Here is a 15,678-nt window from a genome sequence, read left to right on the forward strand (position 1 = left end):
TTCATTACACCAATGTCAGTGTACAGTGGTACCTCAGGTTACATACGCTTCAGGTTACATATGCTTCAGGTTACAGACTCCGCTAATCCAGAAGTAGTGCTTCAGGTTAAGAACTTTGCTTCAGGATGAGAACAGAAATTGTGCTCCGGCGGCACGGCAGCAACAGGAGGCCCCATTAGCTAAAGTGGTGCTTCAGGTTAAGAACAGTTTCAGGTTAAGAATGGACCTCCGGAACGAATTAAGTACTTAACCCGAGGTACCACTGTATTAATATTAACACTCTACTATTAATGTATTGATTTGCTTTTGGTTATGCTTGCTATAATTAATGAAAAATAGCTCAATATTGATTGGAGTGCTTGATATAAAGTTCTATAGAATTTTGAATAATTAAAAAAAAAACCTTTTACATTATGGCCACCATAATGTGTAAACATGGTCCATGTTTGGTGGGTGTCAACAGCTGGGTTACGGGTTGCTTTGCTTGCTTTGCTTATTTTGCTCAGTTCCGTTGAAAGCACTCTTTTGACTAGGGAGCACTGATATAGAATACTCTGGTATTGGCTGTTTCCCAAGCAAGAGATCCTTTTTGTTTTGGTGCCTCGAGACAGAAATTTCATAGTGTTGTGACAGTGTATATTGGTGTTGTATATTATCAACTACAGCTAGGAGAAAAGTAGTATATCGAACACTCAGTTATTTAAATATTGATCCAGGTAACAGCTCTGAACAAAATGGCACTTGTAGCCATTCCACAGTTTCAGTAGGAGAGATGAGAAGCAAGGCTCATTCCATCAGCTTTGCCGAAAGACCAGCTCCATAAGGCACCTCCATTCCCTGAACTGTCACCCTTAAGAAAAAGAGGTAGGAATAGGTCAATATATATATGTGAACTATCCCTGGGTAAAGTGACTTTTCTTCTTTAAGTTCACAACATTCTTAACCTAGCTCAATGTTGTCATCTGAACTAGCCAGATGTTTAACTGATAATCAATCTCAGTCAGTCTATCATTTGAAAAATAGGACTTCAGGGCCATCTTGCCCCCAAATGGCAACTAAACATTCTGTTTGGCAACTGCAACTAACACTGAAACCAGGGCTTCATCGTCAAGCTGTCTCCAGACTAATTATGATAGCAGCACGGCAGTAAAAAAGGACTGGGGAGGAGGAAAATGGCTGCAAGCTCATCTCCTAGGGCCTTCATATTAGCACTAAGCCAAAGTTTGGCTTAGTGTGATGTGCAAAGAACACCGTAGTTTTGTAAAACTATTTCAACAAACAATAGTTATAATGAACACAGTTTGTCTTCGTTAGGGTGTCAAAACAAGCAGTGGTTAATTTGAACAGAAGAACAATTGGCAAACTCTGGTAATCCTACCAATTCTAATCCCATGGAATGTGCCCTCGAAGATGTTCAAACTGTTTTTAATTTATATAAGGAATCAGTCAAATAAACTTCGTTAGAGATCCCTTGGTTCCCTCCCCCCCATAATAAAACTGATAACTGTCCCTGGGAAATTAAATATTCAGAAAATACCGTACTTTTCTGTGTATAAGACTAGGGTTTTTTTTACTCTAAAATAATGTTTAAAAAATGGGAGTTGTCTTATACACGGACGTCATCTTCCCCCATTTTCATAAATTTGAGTCCCCAAAAATAGGGGTCGTATTATACATTGGGGGGCGTGTTATACACGGAAAAATACGGTATGTTAATAAAAGGATCTGGCAAACCTGCTTAGAGGAATCTGCAGAAAGTTGCCCCTGCCCTTTGTCAGTTTCAGTTAAAAAGAAATAATTCCGAACTATTATTGAAGTTTCCTTCTGTTGGTAAGAGAGATGAATACTCAGTCTATTGATATTTGGAATCATATGAATTAGATTAGCCCCCTTCAAAATTGTAACAAAGATCAGATTATAAGTGTAATTGTACAGGTCAGAAGAACAGTGGAAGGGTATTTTTTAAGACATTGCAGGCTTCCTAGATCAATCTGAGTACTTGGTTATTTCCTCTTGGAGTATAGCAGGATGAGCAAAAAAGAAGAGGCTATCGATCCTGAATTTATTTCCTATGTGAAACCATTTGACTTATTTTGCTTACCAGAAACTTGGCTTATAAATATTTATACTGCCCATCTGTGAGGTTTTAGGATACTGTCTCTCTCAGCTTTTAAAGTATCCAAGTATAGTTGTGGGAGAGGCTGTTCTCATTTCTGCAGATATTCAGATATACTGTAGACAAAATACTTTAAAATTAACAAATAATGGGCATAAGTAAACTGTTAGGGAAAAATACTTCAGGAATTTATTGATTTCCCTTAAATCAATAAACCACCAAGTTAAGAGGGTTTTAAGCAAGTACTATTGTATATTGAGAAAGCATACAAAGACCAGATATTTTGTTGTTTGGGGATTTTAATGTGTAGGGATAATGAATGAATGAGTAACCACAATCCTTTTAGTACAAATGGTGTAAATTTCTTAGGGTAGATTTGTGAATAAATAACTGGTGAATTCTGCATTTCATTACATATAACAGGAGTGGGGAACCTCAACCCTGGGGTCTGAATGTGACCCTCCAGGCCACTGTGTCTGGCTCTTGTGACTCTCTACAGGACACAACTCTTGCTGATCCTGCTCTGTGCCCTCCTTGAGTACTTTTCATGAGTAGAATGTGCCTTTGGACCATGATGATATTTGCCTGGATCTTATTTGCCTGGATGGAGACACAGGTGCGAATAGAAACCTATAGGCATCTGTTACATCACTTAGATGGATTTTTTAAAAAGCCACTTTTGTACAGTGGTACCTCTAGATATGAACGGAGCCCCGTTCTCATCTAGAAGCAAACGTAACTAATGAAGGCACGTCTGCACACATGCGCGTCGCTTTTTGCTGCTTCTGTGCATGATGTCATTTTGAGCGTCTGCGCATGCGCAAGCGGCGAAACCCGGAAGTAACACGCTCTGTTACTTCCGGGTTGCCGCGGAGCGCAAAACGAACATGCTCAACTTGAAGCGTATTCAACCCGAGGTATGACTGTATATTTCTCCAACAATGGGAGCAGAGTCGACTACATTCTTGTTTTGTTCAGCGTTGTTTCTGAGGTAAAAAATTTAAGGGTCAAGTATCTAGTGATCATCTTTCACAGAGGTGCGGACTTGGGCTTCAGATTGACGTCACTCGCACCATCATGTGCGCGCAATGTGAGATGACATCATGCGTGCGCTACTTGCCTGCTGCCACCCACTGCTTTGCCTCTACTTGCTGTCTGACACTGCCACAGAGACTGGGCCGGGGCTTCTGACGCAGGGCCTCTATTGGAGCCCACTGTCGTCGTGCATGTGTCCTGTGGAGCTCGTTCTTATGTTGCACCATGTGATGTCACACATGTGACATGTTGGGTCACCTGGCTGGGCACCCACAGTGGAAATTTTGTGGGTGCTGAGAGACACCCGCTCCCCCCCCCGACCGAGATGGTGCCCATTATCTTTCACTAGGATGCACAAGGAGCAGCAACAGGTGAGCTCCCATTGCTGTGTCCCTGCTCCTGCCAACCTAGCAGTTTGAAAGCACGTCAATGCCAGTCGATAAATAGGTACTGCTGCAGTGGGAAAGTAAATGGCGTTTCCGTGCACTCTGGCTTCTGTCACAGTGTCCTGCTGCTCCGGTAGCAGTTTAGTCATGCTGGCCACATGACCCAGAAAACTGTCTGGACAAACTCTGGCTCCCTCATCTTAAAAAGCAAGATGAGCGCCCCACCCCATAGTCAAATTCTACTGGACCTAACTGTCCAGGGGTCCTTTGCCTTTTACCTTTATATTGAGGAAAGCTATACCGCATGGATATAGTCTGTGCAAGGTGATGGGTTTAAGAGATGACTTTATAAATCATGGCCCATTTAACCTGGCATATTAAACCATACTTAAAACAACCTGTGATTTAGTGTGAATGAGCAGCATGCTGGTGCGCACTTCTCAAAAGTTTGCACTTCACTCCTTCCCTGTTCCTGCTGCATCGGGGAGGAACCAGACTAGGGAGATTCTGGTTTGTCATTATGTACAAACCTGGGTTTATGACTTGTTTTTTGGTTTCTGCTTGTGGCTTGTATGGAGAAAACCAAACCATGAGCCCAGGTTTGCATGCAATAACATCCTGTGTGACGTGGGAGAAGTGAGACATGGTATTTTGAGCAGTGTGCACCAACACACGAAGGGGGGTTGTGGGGGGGTTGTGTGGTCAAAAGTCTCATGTATATCCAGACTTAATAAACTTGAGATCATCTGAACAACAGCTATACTGGTTACTTGCAGAAAGAGGTGAATCACACTCTTGAATGATATGAGCTTGACCTGTAAATATTTATGCCAACATACTGTAGCAAGCAACATTTGTCTGAGTATAATTATTGTAAGTGTACATTAGTGAAAAGGCTTTTAAAACCCAATTAAACTCAAATTTGCTTGTTATCCTAATTATTCCTAGGGTTCTGATTAGTTAGGGATGTTTTAGTGTGGGATGTCTTTACTGCTGCTTTCAAATTCATGAGATTTGAGTTATGTTCTTATCCTTTTGTCTTATAGGTAAGTCTTTGATCACTTTCTCCTCCATTAATATGCAACTTTCCTTAGTAGACGAGCCACATTTTTGAACAGAGATCTTGAATTCAAGTAGCATCTCTTTGCAGAGTTTTAAAAACGTTTTACTAGTACTGCAACTGCTACTGATTACTTACATGCAACCCAGTGACAACTTTTTTTAAGGATGAGGAATTGAGGCAGAAGCTGATAGAATCACTTTTGATTTGCACAGGCTAATAGAGGCCAATCTGTTCTCTCCGTGTTGTGCACATTCTTATAATCAAATTTTCTGCCATAGTGATAGATGTGAGCTTGTGCATGCCTATCTGGTGTACAGTGTGCCATAGACACATTAGAATATCAGTGGTACAGCAGTGAGGAAAGCATAGCCATGAACACTGAAACAAATACTGGCTTTCAGGCTTCATGAAGTGATAAGCACTGCTGTCCTTCCAGCTGGTGCAAATATTAGTTCTTTAAGTAAAGGTAAATTAAGTGTGCTGTAGATTTAGGAATCTTGTTTCGAATTTACAGCTCCTGAAAGACCAAGCTAAGCAATATATAGGGGAAACGAAACATTGGCATCCTACATTTTAAATGTAGATGCGAGAAAGTTTTCAGATACCCCTTAAGTATGTATTTATTATTATTTTTTTCAGTTTTAAATTTAACAATAATAATCTTTATCTTTACCTTTAATCTTCCTTTATATGTGTATCCTTCATTTCAACTTCCCTCTACTCCTTCTCTGGTTACATAGAGAAACTGTTTAATTAAAGTGCACCTCCCCCCTTGACATCTTTTTATTATTATAATTCTATCTACTCCCCCCCCCCAAATCACCTTTTAACTGCTTGGTTTTATATTAATCCTGCTAATGCGTTTGTTTACAATAGTTCTTTAAATCAATGAAACTTGCCCATTCTTCAATGTCTGGAAAAATCTGGACATATGGCAACCCATATCAGAAGTGGTGATTTTGGGGGGAGGGAGCTCTAAAACTTCTTCTTGTGATTTCGCAAAATAAAACTCTCAGCAAGTTTGGCCAAAAAAAGCTCAACAACTTGAATACGTGGCTACTGTATTTTAGAGACCAGGGGCTTATGCACAGTCTTCAAGTAATCACCATTTTAATGGCTGACATTCTAACATCCATTAAATTTATTTTATGGATGGCTGTTACATGATGTATAATGGATGTTTGTTTGTTCTGAAGTCTGACCTTGTCTATAAATGCCAGTAAAAAGATTTAAACCCTTCAACACAAATGATATACTCAACACCATTTTATTGTGCGTGTACGAAGCTTATTAGAGGATTAATTGGAACTATTAACATTCATTTTCCTTCTGATCGAAGTTTGCAGCCAGATAACTTTACTGTCATATGTTAATAACACTGAACTTTACTTATGTGAATCTGTCAATTTTCTAAAAAGATAGAAGATGGAGATATTTCATCTGGGCTCCTTTTAGATGCCTGGTAGAAATGTTTAGAAACCAGAATATTCCTGGAAGCCAACAAAAAATTTATAGGTGTTTGGGCAATTAGATGTCTTGAATTTTTCTAGCCTTGGGGGCTATTTCTTGTGGAAGAAAAGGGGGTGGGGAGTATTTTACCATTGGATCAAAGAATAATTAGCTGTTCTGTTTGTGTCAAGCAAATAACATATGTAGGTGCACGAACTCTTTTGGTTCAACACACTTTGCTCTAACACAAGGTCAAACAGATCTCATTCTTATAATAATCACCACACCTTTAGGTTGCCCAGGTCTGTGAAGGCTGTTGGGAATTAACCAGCTGTGAAGAGTAAAATTGACTGTCATATTGACTTTTCTAAACTTAGGTGGCTTTTACAGCCTCCTTCTTACACCTCTCCTCAACTTTTGAAATAAAATGATGTGGTTTAAGCTTAATAAACAACCGAGGAGCAAGTGAACTAATAAGCAGATTTATCCTAGAAATCAGAACAGAAACGTGACTGGACTAAAAAGGCAGACGAAAGGACATTCTAACCAATACTGACTTGGCACAGATATTGAATTGCCAGATGGACTTGGCTTCCAAATGTTGATTCTCAGCTGGCATAGACTGTTGGCAACATGCATCCAAGTTGGCCAGTCCAAACAAGACACATACCTCTGTTAGAAAAACTTAGGTATAGGCTTTTTAAATACATGGTAATCGATAGCAGAAGGCAAGCTGGGGCAACAGCACTCACCTGACCTCCAATCAGTTGCGTCACTGCTGCTTACCACTGCAAAAACATTGTGATGACCTCCCGGTAAGCAGCAACAGTGAAAGGATGGGAGGTTAGGTGAGCACTTCTGCCACACTTCTGAGGATAGTATTACAGTCCACGTGTGACAGAAGAGCTACCTCTACAACTAGCTTGGGAAACCTGTGGGCCTTAGATGTTGCTGGAATACATACAACTTCCTTAATCCCTGACCTTTGGCCAAGCTGGCTAGGGCTGATGGGAACTGGAGCCCAACATTATCTAGATGACTGCAGGTTAGCACTCCTGCTCCAGAATTTGTTCGAAGTTGTAATTAAAAGGTGATTTGTAGAAAGGGTTCAGTACTGAAAGTGATCCAGGGAAGGAAGTTCCATTAGCCATGTTGGCCAGGGGAACATCTGATGGAACTCAAAGCGAAACACATGGCGGCAGGGCAGGGGCTATAGAAGAATGGACTCAGAACCTGCTTGGCCATGTGCAAGTTCTCTAATAATTAAGTAACTGCCCTGCAAATTTTTGGGAATCTTCTGCTTTTGATTATGGCCTTTGTTTCCACACTACTCCTATAAAATTTAAAGAGCAAACACCCAAAGCGACAAAACATTTGCGAATGGAGTTCAGTATTATATGAAGAGTTGTTTTTTTAAAAATTGCAATGTCTTTTTCTAATATTACCTTGAAATGGATTTGTAGCAGCAGGAACTGGTGGTGTAATTTTATGGGAGAAAAATGTATAGTCGCACAATTTTCGGTTGCATTGAGATATGTTCTTGATAGCTTTTAGGGAAAAGAAAACCCTAAAACATCCTAATTCCTTTATTGAGCTCCACAAGAGAGAGAGGGGGAGAGAAAAAGAGAGGTAGTTGAGTGGCACATGGTAACGTTTTTTTTCAAACACTGATTCCCGAGATGGATGGATGATGGAAGTCTTCTCATCTTGGGAAACAGGAATGAGCAGCTGATGTACATATAAGGAGAATGCTTTTTCCAAAACCTCTACCGTTGACACCATTCAGCAGCCTATGACTTGGCCTGCACAGAGGTAAACAAGTGAAAGCTATTCAGCCCTTGCTTATCATTTCAAAGTATGACCCTTATTTAAGCAACTAGTTGCCAACTTGGCCTGTGAACCTTTTGCACAGAGGCTGCCATATTTCTTCCCTTGTAAAACACCTCACTCCAGTGATTATGGTAGTGAATCATAAACTGCTTTCAAGCCATAAAAACTTAGTATGTGTACCTTGGCACATTCAGCTGTATGCTAAAGTGACATTAATCCTACTAGGCCATATTTTTCGGTAACTAAGCATCCTCAGGCTAACTTTTGAGGAGCCTTTAAGGGGTGGTAAGCAAGTCCTTGCTCATGGATGTGTACTGATTTTTCAGATGACATACTAATAGGAAAAGGGGTTTTGTTTCTTATTTTTAGTTCACTTTAATTCCTTTATTTGCTTTGAGATGTGTGGACTAATATATTTCTTTTATCCTACCCACAGCGCGTGCACACGCACACACACGCACACACACACACGCGCGCGCGCGCACACACACACACACACACACATATATATATATATAATTTTAAAATTCTTTTTCTTTTTAATTACAGGAGCTCCAGTTTCAAAGGCTCACCAGAGAGCTTGAGGTGGAAAGGCAGATTGTTGCCAGTCAGTTAGAAAGATGCAGGCTTGGAGCAGAATCACCGAGCATTGCAAGCACAAGGTACACATCCTGGAGTCTTTAATTCCCAAACTGTCATTTATGTACTTGTAACAAACATTTATTTCATCGCACTTTGTGCAATCTCAGATTCTCTTTTAATGTGTGAGCATTGTATTTGTCACTGATTGATGTTACAGTTATTTTTGCGAATGGCTACTTGAGATTATTGGATTTTATCAGTGCTTTTTTCCCCCTTAAAAAATGTTTAGGGGTCCTATGCATATTGAAATACTGCCCCTCAATGAGGCCAAACTTAGATTCACAAAATGTTTAGGGGTATGCGTCCCGTCCCCCCAGAAAAAAAGCACTGGATTTTATACTGTAGGACTTTTGGTTGCTTGATTACTCTCCAGATGGTCAACCCAACAAACAATGAATGTATGCTTGGGTGGCTGCAGTTAACCATTTATGGAGAAGTAACTTTCCGCTGTGTGCAGGTTCTCGTTTAGTAAGCTGATCATCAGAATCCTTTTACGTGTGAGAATTTTACCATTCCTCTCCTTCCCTAGATTTCTGATTTATAGGATCAGATACATTAGTAAAATACCTTTTGACACTTTTCTGGGTGTCCCTTGGTGAAAAGGACTATGGTACTGGCACTGTGTTTACACCACAGCAACCTTGCTGTCATCTCACCCCTTTCCCTCCTGGTAAGCACCCTGCCCCACTAACTGTCTTCCTCTGCTTTTCTCCTGCCATCTCCTTTGGAGTAAGGACCCCCAAACTGCAGGCAGCATCCCAGCATGAGCAAGAGACTTATGAAGTAGAACACTCCTGCCTCAATGGCTCCCTGCCCCTCCTCAGATACACTGGAGCTGTCACTTACGTGGATTTCATTTATGTGATTATAGCTTTATGTGGGCTGCTGAAAAATAAATGAAAAGGAAGAAAGAGGCAGGAGAGCCTTGCTTGATAGGCTCTGGAGGTTCTCGTGAAATCTCGCAGGACCATCGGAGATCTCACAGGAACCTCCCAGAAACTGGTAAGAAGGCCAAGGGCTTAAAAGATCTTTCCACATAGAGATTTCCCAGCACAAAAATAGCTTTTAGGCCCTCCATCTTGTTTGCTGGGCTCTGTGATGTCACATGAGTTTTTGCAAGATCTAGGATGGCAGGGGCAGTTCCTGTTCCAGAAGTTGTTCTGATTTTGCATGATTTTGCCTTTGCAAGTGATCTTGTGAACTTAGGGATCATCTGGCTGACAAAATTTGAAATCATAATATTGGACTGGATCAACCTCTTTTATTCATCCAGAAGGCAGTTCAAGTTTGGTTTGGGCCTGGAATTAAAATGTGTCAGTTGTTATTCTCCTGGAGAACAGAAGCTGTACAGATGCCTCCACGTACGTGGAGAAGGGGCAATGCCTTAAAGTGTTCTGTTCTGTTATATCCACAATTTAAACAATAAGCAAAAAGCAAAAAAATAAGAGTGGTTTGGGAAACACAGCCAGATCGGTGGGGTACAATTATTATTATTATTATTATTATTATTATTATTATTATTATTATTATTATTATTAAATGTGTGGCAAATGTGTGAAAAAATAGAGCTAGTTCTCAAAAGCAGTTCTGGATTGCTTAATGAATGGATGATACAGTATTTTGAAGATGTGCAGGTTCCTTTTCATCCTTGGAAATAATAAATTCCAATGCATGGAAGGTCAATATTGGGTAGCTTAGAGACAAAGAGAAGGCTTTTTTAGTGGATGTGCTAGTGTGCCTTCTTTGGTATAGCTGCTTCTGCTTCAGAGAGGTCCTGCTGGCATTGGTGTTATCTTTCAGGTGTCATATTTTGCCTTCGCTACTTGCTTTATTCTGTTGTGTTAAGATCCTTAAAACTGGTGTGTTGGCTTTTTGTTTTTTAATGTGAGCCACCTTGAGCAACTTATTTGAGAAGACCAGATAGAAATACATAGGTAAAAATAAAAATAAAAAAATCAATCATAGAACCATACCCGGAAGTGCTGGATGGTAATTTCTGCCTGGAGGTCATAGAATCATAGAGTTGGAAGGAACTCTGAGGATCATCTAGTCCACCCCGCTTGCAATGCATGAATATGTAGCTGTCCCATACCAGGATCGAACCTGCAACCTTGGCTTTATCAGCACCAACCAAGCTATCCACATGCACCTCTGCCTTCAGTGAGCCAAAACATGCTTCACAATCAAAGTGTGGAGTTTACACTAGTTCATACTAGCTTCACACCATCACAAGATTACTGTTGTAATCAAGTCAGAGAGGCAAGTCCACAACAAAGTTTTGTGGAGGTTGTCCTGTATAAACTGGAGGGAGGGGCAGGGGAGGCACAGCAAAATAGGACCTCAAATAGTCAGAACACAACACTGCACTGAAGCTAAAATAGATGGAACAAACAAAAGCAACTTGGGTTCTCATGAGTTAGAATGTACTTATTGCTTTCTTGGTGCTTTCCATGTATTCCTCTTGTTCCTATAATGCAATATTACACTTTATACCTATCAACATCTGCAACAAACAAGTGATACTGATCATTCTTGTTTAATAGGTGGCTGTCCAGATAATTAAGGTAATAGAGGCTTAGGAAAAATCATTAGCAGGAAAATTAAATCAATTTTTCATGCATGTATTTTATGTAACCTGTCAAAAATTCAGAAGCAGCTATTTTTCTAGCCAAGCACCTAGCTGCTCACCTAGTGGCAAGATTTCCATAATCACTGGAAAGAGTGGCACAATGTAGAGGAGTTTAAAGAAGAAATGAAAGGCTGAAATGTTCATGTTTAGGTTTGATAACTGAGTGGCTGGCATAAAATGAAAATAGCCCAATGTGCACAAGTATTCCTTTCATTACGCATGTGATCTCTTTGAGTTTTCAATCAATGGAGTTACTAAGTGTGCATGAGATTGAAAAGCATCTTAGAATGATGTCCACACACACAGGACAGATGATAAATATGCATATACAACACCATATTTTGTTCAGTTGTATTGCATGTGAAATTAGTGGAGATAATGGTGACATTTGGATAATCACTATGGTGCTTAATAAGCAGAGAAATGAATGAGCCTTTTGCCTACACATGCAGTCCCTTCATTCCTCCTTTTCTGTGAGCTGCAGTTATAACAATATGTTTCTAATTGGTTGCAGTTTCCTGCTTCATACAAACTGGGAAACTATGGTTACCAGCTCCAGAATAAGCCAGGATGTCAAATCATGTTCTAAATTTGATTTAATATTAAACTGACTTCAATTAATGTCTTCATATCCTAGCTTGCTCCAGAGCAGACAATTATAGTTTCCTGGTTCAGACAAAATAAGAAATTATGGTTAGAGGCTTCCTGGTTTAATTGCAATTTACATGAATGGTCTGTTGGAATGGGCAAAACACTTGTTTATATCTAGACTTATTAAGCCTAAATAATCACCTGAACTGGGTCACTGTCCATTAATTTTTGTCTCCTTGTTAGCATATTTCATGTCTTCTTCACCATTTGACGGCATTAATCTGTAAGAGCGTTTGAAAAATCACATGTCGATTTGTGAATATTTTCCTATAATACAGTAAGTAATGGAAGGAACGGGCCGGAGGGAAACCGTTAAGTGAGATGTATCTTGGAAATTTGTCAGCAGCAATTTGGCTCTAAATCTTGTTGGTCAACATTTTCTACAGGATGAGTGCTTGCTAGGCTGTATACATCTAATATATTTTTCTAGCTCTGGCGCATCTTTTGGATTGGGGGGGGGGACTCGATACCACATAGTTTGAGATTTATATTTGTAGGAAGATGAATAAATAACATGAAGGGTTCTTTTACGATTTCAAATGCATACTGTGGATTGGACAGTTCATTAAATGTTCTCATCCCCACCAGATCAGCCCTAAACATTTAGAACTGTTACCTACAAAAAGAAACAGCCTGTCTTGGTTAGAAGCGTATCTGGGGGCCTTCAGGGCCAGATGTCTCCGGAAGCTGGAATCTGCTGGAGCAAATGCCTCCTTAGTTACAATTTGAAGCTAAACACAGCATCACAATGCAATCAAACGGTACGTCTCATAAATTAGCCTGTAGGAGGTACTACTTCACACTGGTGTAGTGAATGGTGACCAAGATGTATAACTTTAAAAGAGGATTGGACAGATGGAGGATAAGGCTATGTTATTCCTCCAGTGTCCGAGGTAGTATGCTGGAAATCACAAGTGTGGGAGCGTTCTGTTGCACTTATTTCCTACAAATTGTGCTACACGCTCTTGGCAAACTGCTTAACTGATTGGATATTCACAACACCTATTCTGTTTGGTAGGCCTCGCTCTCAATGATGTATATAATTTTTTTAAAAATTAAAATTGTGTACCACCCTTCATCCAAAACACAGAAACATTTTAATTACTCCCATGGAACCTGTGTTTAAGACATTCAGTGGTATGCTTGAAATCAAAAGCAGATTTGATGCACAACTATCAGGGAACTCATTCTTTGCTACATTGCCTTTTAAATATGTTCAAATGACAGTTAGTTTTTTGGATTTGAGTAGATGCTGTACAGCAGCCTTCCCCAACCTGGTGACCTCCAGATGGTTTGACCGGCAACTCCCATCATCCCTGACCAAGATGGGTGCAGCTGATGGAGGTTGTAGCAACATCTGAAGAACCACTGATTGAGGAAGGCTGCTCTAAATAGTATCATACAGTGGTAGAAACAACATTTGAGATCAGCTGTGTATAAAGGTAATTAGGTAACACAACAGGTTGCAGTGAAGAACCAGGGAATCCGTAAACATCGCTTCTGAAATGTCTCAACTTATGGCTCAGACATTTGACTCATTCTTCCATTACAGTCACTCGAGCCTCTAATTCTCCCCCAGTGAATTAAGCAAGTGCTGGCAAGGAAGCAATAGCAGTGTCCACAAGGCACCCTTTGCACCTCATCAGCCACAGGTCTAAATAATTAGGGAGTGTGAGATTGCAGCACTAGTTTTTTAACTCCTATTGTAGCCCTCTTTCAGTCACTAAATATGTTTTTATTTGTAATGCATTTCTAAAATAGATATAGTCAGGCTTCCTCAAACTCGGCCCTCCAGATGTTTTTTGGCCTACAACTCCCATGATCCCTAGCTAGCAGGACCAGTGGCCAGGGATGATGGGAATTGTAGTCTCAAAGCATCTGGAGGGCCGCTTTTGAGGAAGCCTGGATATAGTCATAAGAGCTTTGGTTATACCTTTGCTCAGTTTCTGATGCACTGCCCCCCCCGGTGCATATCTCAAATCTTGAATTTGGCAACTAAGCAGGTGTCCAGGCATCTGCTTACAAAAGGCCAGGTCCTCTGAGGCTCTTCTTGCTAGGACACTTCACAGCTTACATCCCCTTCCCCTGGCTTTCACTCTGCTGTGGTATGGAGGAGTCAAGAAACAGTAGGCATCTTGCCTTCTTTGAACCTCAGCAGAAGCAAGAGACCCTATTGCGCCTTTTACATGTGCCAGAGGGAAAGGGATGTGCAGCAAGTCCTGGGTACTAAGCCAAGCAAATTTCTGTGGACTATTGCTTTTCCTGAGTTGCTTCATATTTTATAAATGTGAATTGTATATGAGTCTTATATAAATTAATAATATTTCAGCAGCTGTATTTGAACTTCAGCTCCTGAAAGTTATTGTACTTTAACTCTTAAAGATAGTGACCATAGCTATTTGCTGCTGTATGCATCAGGCATACAAAATATGTACAAACAGATTCAAAGCAGGTGGCCAGGGACTGTTCTTGTTCATCAGTGCTTACGTTGCATATACACATACTAGGAGTGGAAGAGTCCGAACATAGCAAACTTTTGACTAAAGGCTAGACTTTTGCTTAAAGCCTGAATGCTACCTGTGCTGCAACCTCTGGGGCTGATAAATAGTAGGCTTGCTTCCAAACATCCTGTTACAGCCAGGTTTGAGCATGATGATTGCTCTTCTTATCACCCAGTTACCCTTTCCTTGAAACTAATATCCAGTGTCGTTCTGTATGTGGATGTTCAATTTTGAGTCCTTTGGGCTAATGGCCACCTTCCACAAAATGTCTCCAATTCCCCCTTTACAGCTGTCTATGGTCTGTTGCATGCATCAACAAAGGACCGCTCACTCAAAAATAGTGAGGTCTGGAAAAACCCTAGACGGTCCTTTCCCTGATCTCAAGTCTCCCAGCAACCCCAGATTTGTAAAGGAGTAGTTAGATTGGTTTTGGAGCCAGCTTTCAAGCCTTCCATCTCTGAAACTTCTCCATGTTTCATCGATGGTTGGATTGAAATGAAACGTAATGGCCTATATGCTCATTTACACAAAGACACAATAAATGTTCTTAGCTAATATCAGAAAAGGGTTGTCTCTTAAGCCAAGTGTGCTGGTCACAGATTGAAATATAAAGTATTGTATGAAAGCTTATAGGATTATTATTATTATTATTATTATTATTATTATTATTATTATGCTTGCTTTAAAAGAGGAAGAGTACAGTAAACAGCCAGCCAGTTCCAGCCAGTGAATACTGGAGAAGTACATCTCTAGAAGTGTAGTTTATTTGGAGCAGTTCACTGAAGCAGAGCTCTTGAAGCAGCCATTTTTAATTACTTCTACTCATTGCCATTCTGTTCACAAACATTTTATGCCACAAGTCAATTTCCTCTGGGATGTAAAAATCCAAATTGTAATGGTCCCCACCAGCTGGAATTAAAAATGTATATCTAAATCTCCTGTAGAGCATTTATGCTTTAGGTAATTTACCCAGTGTTCCTATTAAACTGAAGCATTCAAGCTGGCTGCAACAAACCTAATACTGTGGCATTATGAAGAATTCAGACTGAATAGCTTCCAAAACTAGTGGGGTAGTTTATTTTGTTATTTGTAGCCGATCATTTCTTGTTCCACACCAATAAAAACAGAACATTATTTTGATTTATATTGGAAGTAAAGAACTCCTGCAGTAGGCCAGTGAAGTGTTAAACTCAATAAATTGAGTACTGTATTTGGAAAGTTCCAAAAACTGAATACCTCAGCTGTCTCTGTGTGTATTGGTTGAAAAAGTTCTAGCCAGACATTCAGCATATTAGCTGAATGCTTGACATACCTGAATGTATACCTTAATGTAGTGGGGTTTGGTCCAGTGAATATGCCCATCATCTGAATATCTT

The 15,678-nt window shown here is 40.2% G+C and overlaps 1 protein-coding gene and 1 long non-coding RNA gene across 2 annotated transcripts in view; one reads left to right on the forward strand and one right to left on the reverse strand.

The window, feature by feature from the left end:
- Window positions 1-15,678, forward strand: part of PKP4 (plakophilin 4) — a 92,486-nt gene that overhangs the window by 33,602 nt on the left and 43,206 nt on the right. Inside the window, exon 3 of the mRNA XM_081874269.1 lies at window positions 8,429-8,541. Within this exon, the coding sequence (XP_081730395.1) occupies window positions 8,429-8,541 (113 nt within the window). The remainder of the gene's footprint in view (window positions 1-8,428; window positions 8,542-15,678) is intronic.
- On the reverse strand, window positions 681-13,285 carry LOC309348728. Its single transcript, XR_014159523.1, has 5 exons — window positions 12,422-13,285; window positions 11,943-12,022; window positions 7,495-7,851; window positions 2,102-2,232; window positions 681-850 (listed from the first exon to the last, which is right to left on the reverse strand). It is a non-coding gene; the product is annotated as an uncharacterized lncRNA (long non-coding RNA).

This window comes from Podarcis erhardii (genome assembly GCF_964252035.2).
Source record: "Podarcis erhardii genome assembly, chromosome: 1".
In the NCBI taxonomy this organism is placed as follows: Eukaryota; Metazoa; Chordata; class Lepidosauria; order Squamata; family Lacertidae; genus Podarcis; species Podarcis erhardii.